Genomic DNA, 8565 nt, shown 5'->3' with positions numbered 1-8565 from the left:
AAAAAAAAAAAAAAAGAGGCCAGCATTCTTACTAGCATGTGTCCAACCTTTATGGTGTCACCTCCCACCTCTAGGGGTTCCTCCTATTTGGTCTGAGTATACTCTCCTAAGCTAGGAGTTAGGGAGAACGCTGTGTTGTCATCACAGCGCTGTGGAGGGCCTTGGACATTCATGCCATAGATCAGTCATGGGAATGAAGGCCAGGACAGTTCTCAGCATCTCCTTCCCTCAGATCCAGACTTAACACTCAAAATCCATCTTTCCCATTCTACTGCCAGCCAGCCTGAGCCGTTTACTCTCTGCCAATACACACCAAGCACTCAAGTGCTCCAAACTTAGCATAAGACCTGCTACAATGTTCATGAGGACTAAATGTCAACTGCTCAGTGCCTGACAGTAAGTGGAAACATTTACTGAGAATTCTCCAGTGGGCAACTTTCTTGTTAGCCTTTTCCTGACTTAGTCATGAGTTTTATTATAATACTTTGAAACTAAAATAGTCAAAAGCATTGTCCAGTAATTCTCAGGATAGAAGCCATCAACCCACACACCAAGTTGCTGTGTGGGGCAACATCTTTCAAGGGATCACAGAAGACAGTGAGGGGCTTGAGCCTGGATAGCTAGCACCTTCATTTGGGAAAGTACACACATCCTCCTAAGAATGTCATAAGGCTGAATGATCAGGACTCTGAGGACTCAAGAAAAACAACAAGCACAAGAACAAATTTTCTAAAAACTGTAGGCTTTTTATTCAGTTAAGAGGTAGACAGATGAACATGGAAGGCTGTCCCATTGAATTTGCCCAAAGTTCACATTCCACTTCATTCACCCATCCCACACTGCCAGAAATCTCAAAAGAATAACCACAACCGCCAGGAGGCTTTGTCTTCCTACTTCTTAGCAACATGTCCATTAACTGTTCGCAAAGAAGTTACTACAAACTTACATTTTCACTGTGCCAAAGATTCTCGGCCCTCTAAGAAGTTGTCACATGTCAACAGAACCTGCCACTAGTGACAGGGAGCAGAGTGCAGTGACTATTTCTATGAGAGAGACTACGAGGGAAGCTTCAGTTACGTGTTAAATCCCTGTGCGTGTTGGGGAAGAAGCTGGTGAGGCCAACAAAGCAGTACATGCCATCAAATGGCTCTGCCTGGCTGTTTAGAAAGAACCCACATAAGTTATCTCACAGACAACATTAAAACATAATGGAATTGAGGCCTGATACAAAAGTAGAGAAATATGTACAGGAATTCATAGCCCAGGAGAAAAGGGACCTTGGAATGAATCAATGGAAACCTGGCTATTTTACATAACTAACTTTGAGATAATTCATATTTAGCACAAAAGCAATTAGAGTGTACATTACACTTCCTTCCCACGCTCCCGACTTTAAAACCCTTGTCTGTCTTCAGCAACACTGCGAGCATTCTTTTAGGAACAGGAATGTGTGCGATGGTCCAGGACACTGACATAACTGTTGATCCCAGCTTCACACCGGCAGGATGATGTACTTGAATACTGCCATGATAGCGGCACTGATGATTCCAGAAATGGGGACTGTGACAAACCAGGCCATAAAAATGTTTCGAAATAGTCGCCAGTCAACAGCCTTCTTTGATCGGAGCCAGCCAACAGACACAACAGAGCCCACCTAGAAGAGAAACAGATCAGACATTACTCAGCAAAAAGACACTTGGGACAGGGAACCCAGACAAGTGTTGAACCCAGCAGTTTGTCTGGAGAAAAGACAGTTGTTCTCACTGTCATCCAAACAGGATTGAACTTGTGATCCTCCTACTTCAGAATCCCAAGAGGTGAAATTACAGGCATGTGATACAAGCCACAAGCTTAACTTCTAACAAACTAAAATTACCCAAGGCAAGGTGAAGACAATCTAAATATTCAACCATTAAATCTGTTGCTAGGTGTGCTAAAATATGACAGGATTCCTTTTCCCTGCTTTTGTAAGCTTAATTTCTCATTTCCCAACAATCACTCTAGAGAGCAGCTGGTGTGTGACCCAACACCACCCTAGCACAAAGAGTGACTTGGCGGGCCCCAGCCTGGACCAGATGCAACTCTTCCAAGGACATCAGTTTGTTCTTTATCCAATAGCTATGTTATACATTCATCAAGCAACTTCTTAAAGTTCAATGTCTCAGCACAACAGGCCCAAGAGGCCCTGTACATATGCTTTCACCAGAAGACTGCCCTTACAAATAAGCCTCACAAACTTGTTAAAACCAGTGTATTTACTACCACAAGTGGTAGGAGCTCCCCTCACCCCCAAACTGGACACACCCAAGCTAGTTTTGAGGGCCCATGACATCTCCACCCCACTTACTTTACAGTGTGTTGTGCTGATGGGAAGGCCAATGTTTGATGCGATGACCACAGTGAAGGCAGATGCCAGTTCAATACTGAAACCACTGTTGATGCAAAAAGATGCTTGTCAATAATTTAGGGTTTTCTGAAAACCTAACACTAGCTAAAGTAATCAGTTCTAAACTTGTTTTGTTGTACTCAATGACAAAACCTGATCATCTCCTATAACCCCCAAAACCTACTCAAATTGAGCCAAGGTCCTAACATCCAAGGATTAGGCACTTCTGGGATGACACTATTTAAAAAGCTGGGATTAATGCTAACACTTGGAAAGCAGAGGCAGATGAATTTCTGAGTTTGAGGCCAGTTTGTTCTATATAGTGAATTCCAGGCCAGCCAAGACAGAGAGACCCTGTCTCAAAAAGCAAACAAAACAAGTTGGGAACTTCTATTCTGAATAAAGTATAAGGTTTTAGCTCCCAAATCAAAGCCATGTATATATAATTATTTACTCCACTACATCTTTCTCAGGAAATTCAAATTACATATCACTAGAGCTGAGCAGATGGACAAAAATGTTTACAAGTCAGACAGTAAGTGCAATAGAAAATGTTCAGATCAACTGTGAGAAGAACAGCAGCAACTGCCACACACACCTTTAGCTAGAGACCCATGTGCTCCACACAACTGCATCTCTTGAAAAGCTTGAGCTCTACCTATGGAGTGGTTATCTACTCACCTGGAGGGTGTGATTGGTGTCAGATCCTTCCCCATGGTCTGGATAACTCTTCTTCCCCAAACCCACAGCCCCATGCAAATACCAACACCACCATAAAGCAGAAGCCATATGGGTGTTGCCGCTTTTGTAGAGACATCTCCCGTTTCATAAACAAGAAACAAAGCAACCAGGGGGCCGATGGCATTGCTGGAAGAAGAAAGGAGCAGTGGTGACTTTTTAGGCAGAACCACTTCTTGTCGAGACCCAATCTGTTAAGTGACTAACCACTGTCACTTAGCAAACTATCCTACCAAATCCCAACATAGCGGTTGTGACAGGAAGCACATGTAATTGGTGGCCTTGTTCCTCTCACACACAGCTTAGAGCAAGTCTCAGACACCAATGAAGCTTACTGGCCAGAGAAACAAGCTAATAATCTCTAAGTCCATTCTCAGGGCTGTCTGTGATTTTAATTTAAGTTTTTCATCACTGAAGTCCCAATTTACCAAAGATTCATTCTCATCTGTTTAACTTTATCTTGTCTAGAAATAAAGCTAAAAACATTCTTATAATCTAAACGAACTTCCTGTTGCTTTATTAACTACTACCACTTCATCCTCTCTAGATTACTCAGTGTCCCCCAGAGAAGCAGTACACACAGGAGGGTAAGACTGTCTAAAAATAGTAACACTAAGAGTCATGTGGACTAACCTGACGTCATTGCCACCATGGGCAAATGACCCAAAGCAGGCTGTAAGGATCTGCAGAAACTGGAAGAGGAGGGACACTTCAGGCTTATCCTGGTCATACCATTCTTCAAGAGAGCCACTGCTTCCTTTTCTGTCACCCAGACCCATCTCAGCCTTAACACTCATGTCCATCTCAGACTCGGAGTGAAGGTCAGACACAGCATTGCAGTAACTGGTGTAACTGTCCATTCGAATCCGCTTCTTGGCATCTGCATTAGGCCATGTCAGTGTCTCCATTTCGTCTCCCTTTTGTTCACCTTCTTTGGCACGGAATGAATCCAGGGGCATGCCACATATTGCCATAGTGTAGGAAGTGTAGCTGTTGTTGCGTCTCAAGGGCTTGTCCCCAGAGTCTCCCATGCAGTCTCCCACCTTGGCCAGATGTAACTTATGGAGCAGCTCTTTGTACAAGCCAGAATCCTTGTGCACAGTGTGATACTGATAGTGGCCACTGGAGTTGATCTGGTTGCTGACAGTTTGACTGAACTGAACAAGGTTCCCATTAGGCAACTGCACTGCACCTAGCCAAGACCAAAAAGTTAACAGTCAATGCAAAGTGCATCATCCCAGAATAGCAGCCTTTCTTTCTACCACCACGGGGCACTAAGAAACTCTGGAAAGTTAACTCACCATTGATGGTGCTGTCTATGCTGGTCTCCTCCTTCAGGTCCATGGGAAGCCGTTCTCGCTCCGGAGCTTCTTCCAGGTCACCAAGTTTGAATGACACTGTTCTCTCCTCTACCACAGCCCGGAGTGGCCCAGTGGCACACACTACCTCAGACACAGGATTCCTGTTCTCAACATCTCCAGGAGCCATCTTTGTTTCTTCATGGTCTTCTTTTAAGTTGCTCTTCTTTTCCATTAAGGGGCTTTCAGAGGGACTAGACTTTACTTCTCCTAAAAAATAAAGGGGATTTTTTACTTGACTGTACTATCTTGCTCCACATTCCTTTCTATCCACCCCTGAAGCCCATCTCAAAATAATAGGTGTAAATTCTAGTTAAAATTCAAGCTAATATTGCTGCCATCTTTATTACTTCAGGAATTCATCTTTCCATTGGGAGGGAGCAAGGTAGCCATGCAGTAGCACAGTGTCTGCCTGGAGAAATAGGGGCTGACAAACTGCTGTGAACCGCCAGATATTAAGTTTTTTAGGGTTCTGGTCCATCTCTGGCTTTTTATTTCTATAATTACAAGTATAAAACCATCTTTAGCTCTTGGTCATAAAATGGGAGCTCAAGCCCTAAGGAAATCTCTTAACTTTTAGGTTAAGAGTACTGACAACTGAGCTGTAACCGTCATGCCTAAACACTTCCATACCCAGTAAGTAGCCAGGCAGTATTTCTGCCTAACGGGCCAGCTCATCATGGTCACCTACTGGCTCAGACAGCTCACACTAGTATATCATTAAAGTATATCTCCTTCCAGACGGAGACAAAAATGAGGTCAGAGTCCTGAAAGCCTCATTCCCACTGTGCATGCCGCATAGCTGACTAGCACAGAGCTCTGGGCGGCTCCTCAGAACTGCAATGACGCAGCATTCTTCTAATGCCACTGCAGTCTATGCATTCCTCTTCTGCTGTGCATCCGCAAACTAACATTCCACACACTGAAAGGTAGAATAGGATTCTACTAAACTATATTAACCACTAAGACAGATACAAAGACTAGTACCAATCAAAAGTTACTTGGCATTAAATTATACCACAAAAGCATCCTTCAATGACCTAAGAGATTACTTATATCTAAAAATGTTGTTTTCTTCTCCATGTGTTACAGCTCTAGCACAAGGATAATGTGCACAAGTGTCTGCATTACACAGTGTACGTGTATACACACTGCCACATAGCCATCTAAGCTGAGTATACAAAAGTAGCCGAGGCAAATGCTTCTTCTATCCCAAAGTAATGTACTCTTATAGGTAAGGGAGAGAGAGGGAGAGGAAGGGGAGGAGTAGAGGAAGAGGGGAACACTATTAAACTGTATTACTTACGTTCAATTTTTCTCTTCATCCTGGGACATACAAAGAACCAGACGATAAGGGCACAGAAAACTGCACATCCCACCGAGATGAGGATGGTACCCCACAGAGGAAGTTTGTCAAAGCCCAGCACTACGAGATAAAATGGTGCATCTTGAAAACCCCAGGGCAAGAGCCCCCTGCAACAATGTGTAAACCCTCCTGCGGGGAAGGAGGGCTTCCCCAAGCCAGCCCGTCACTGTCACCCTTTACAGCTGCTGCCATTCCAGAGTTTCGTCAGGCTGCTGGCTATACAGACCATGGAGAGAACCTTAACCTCACAGCAACCAGAGCCACTGAAACACTCGCTGGACTCACAAGCTAACTCTCTTCATGTGCTGGGCCCTCAGATCTAAAGAATCCCTGCACAGACCGGTAGCTATAAAGCCAATCAAAGCTTCCCTTTCTCCACCCAGCTCCTCATCCTAACTGCCCCACATTACACTTACATAGGATCTGTTTTAATGTCAAAAAGGAAAGGGCCTCAAGTCAGTGTCATGCTGATATGCACACTGTTAAGAAAAGTTACTACACTCACTGTACCAGGCAGCCTTTGGGGAAACTGATTCTCTCCACAAAAGCATCATTAAACCTACAGAAAATAGGGCTAGTAACTACGGGAAGACACTTGCTTAAATAGCTGTCCTTCACAAAGGATAAGTTTAGTGCTAGTTCAGTAAGAAGCCAGAGACTTGTCCTCCAATACTTTTCCCCTGGCTCAAGGACATAAGATCAGAAGTACTGGCGAGTGTCAGCTTGCACACAGGCAACCGGGACTGTTGGCCTATCCTAGAGTGGAGACCATTGACAGCACTGAATCCCACACCACTGTCTGAGTGTTCCTTCCCACAGCAAAGTCACTTGCGCTTGTCTTACTTGATTTTGCTTACTGCATAGTAAGTCATTTATAAAATGGGAACATTACTGTTCTGTCAAAACCAAGTCGAGGCTACAGCTCAGTCTAGCTTGCACAAAGCTCTAGATTTAATCCCTAGCACTGTAAAAGAGACAGAAAATACTAAAATACTAAGAACTAGCCTTGAAGAATCAGACATAAGCTGAAATCCTTCAGACCTGAAGTTCTGTTTGCTGGTCTTTTCATTTAAGTTCTACTTTCAACTGGACCAGGCAGTAAAGTCATACAAAGTAAAATATCCATGAGGTCTAATCAGGCTCTATCAGTTTAAATTTGTCTACATTCCAAGTCAAAAGGGAATGAAAGGACTGGGTTTTCTTATAAATGATCATAAAGGACAAAAGTAGCAAAGTCCCTACACCGAGGCCAGTCCCATCGTGTGTTTCTTTACTGACATTTCAAAAATAATGAGAAATACTGTGCTGTTTTGTTTTGCTCGATGACTTACTACATCATTCCAGTGCCACTATACAGGTCACAATCCATGAACCAGAGGTGGGACCAATTTGGAGGTGACAAGCACTAAATCCTTTAAGAGCTGGGGATGAGAGCACATATAAGGATAATCACTTTGCTACTTTAGCCCTATTTACACACAGACACGGGGTGCCCTGGGCAGCAGCCTTCCCCCTTCCCGTGAGATACTCAGAGGAATGAGTGTAGTCAATGCCTAAGGTCCTATGTAGTTAAGAACCAGCAAGTCACATGAGCTTGTATGCCAGACCTGTGCTGCTCTGCCTCACAAGGGCTGCTCTATCAATCTCTCAGTTGACAACTGAATCCTCCCCTCCCCTTAGTCCCAGTATGAAAGCAATCAACACCAAAGCCTTTATATTCCTCTCAAATGCTTTCTCTTAGCTGTGGAAATTCTTCCAAGTGTGATTAGACCAGGTGTTACACAGCCCAACTCTTCTCATTCAAGTCAGTTCGGGGGTGCAAACTCAGAACTTAGAAACAAACCGAAACGGCTCCAACTGGGAGAGAAAAGTGACATCTAACAACCAGTCCTAAATGGCTGATTATTGACAAACAGATTAACTAATGACTCTTCAGTAGTTGAGGCCAGTATCATTTCCAGCATTTTTAGCATAGATACAAGAAAGGGGAGGAGAAGGTCATATTATCAGTGGATCCTGTGAAGACTAAAGAGGAAAGGTCTGTAGTGATTTAGAATCTGAGCAGGTCTCTTTGGTTGAAAACCTATCTAGGTTAACTCAGCATACACTAGCCTGCAGCCTTCTGCAATGGGTGCAGGCCAGCCACCTTCTAGGAGATTTCAGCCCTGTAAAGCAAAAAGGGGTAAATTGGGCATTTAATGAAAGTTTTGTAAATAACCTTAAATTCACATTTAAATATCTTGATTTGTACTTACTCGGTGCTCCAGTATACATAATGGAAAAGAGGTTGATTCCAACTGTGCAGGCATAAAAAACTGGTAAAGCTCGTAAGCCATTAGGAACTGGATCTGCCTGTAAAACATTAAGATCAGTATCTTAGAAGTTGTGAATGTAGATCTATTTCCAGAGCACCCTGTGGCAAGACAAATTAGGGAGTCATGATGCTAGCAACAGCTTCCCACCATAATATTTACAAAGCCAATTGAGCTTTGTCCTACATTTGCTACCTAAGAAAGCTAATGCCACCTGCCATCCATAGGCGACTTTTTCTCCCTATTCTTAGTAACAAGGATGTAGCCAATATCCCAAATAACCAGTTCCTCTGAGTTATCCAAAGTCCATCTGTAAACCTGAACACAGGCCCCCAGGATATAGTGTACAGGAGAAAAACAGACTAAGGTAAAATACTTATTTCCTGATGTCCTGCCTCCTTAAAT

General features: G+C 43.5%; 1 protein-coding gene across 2 annotated transcripts in view; it reads right to left on the bottom strand.

Annotated features, from left to right (window-relative positions):
• Nucleotides 1–725: 725 nt before the first annotated feature.
• The window catches only part of Slc20a1 (solute carrier family 20 member 1), a 13460-nt gene continuing 5620 nt past the window's right edge, over nucleotides 726–8565 (bottom strand). The window contains exons 5-11 of one of the 2 annotated variants that reach the window (XM_031371865.1): nucleotides 8104–8200; nucleotides 5789–5908; nucleotides 4426–4692; nucleotides 3758–4316; nucleotides 3068–3253; nucleotides 2348–2432; nucleotides 726–1654 (exon numbers count right to left, since the gene is read on the bottom strand). In XM_031371865.1, the coding sequence (XP_031227725.1) occupies nucleotides 1493–1654; nucleotides 2348–2432; nucleotides 3068–3253; nucleotides 3758–4316; nucleotides 4426–4692; nucleotides 5789–5908; nucleotides 8104–8200 (1476 nt within the window). In that variant the 3' untranslated portion in view covers nucleotides 726–1492. The other variant, XM_031371866.1, reaches the window with a different exon arrangement.

The sequence above is a fragment of the Mastomys coucha genome, unplaced genomic scaffold (assembly GCF_008632895.1).
Source record: "Mastomys coucha isolate ucsf_1 unplaced genomic scaffold, UCSF_Mcou_1 pScaffold15, whole genome shotgun sequence".
Lineage (NCBI taxonomy): Eukaryota > Metazoa > Chordata > Mammalia > Rodentia > Muridae > Mastomys > Mastomys coucha.
Note: the sequence above shows the minus strand (reverse complement) of the source record. Positions and strands in the feature narration are given on the sequence as shown.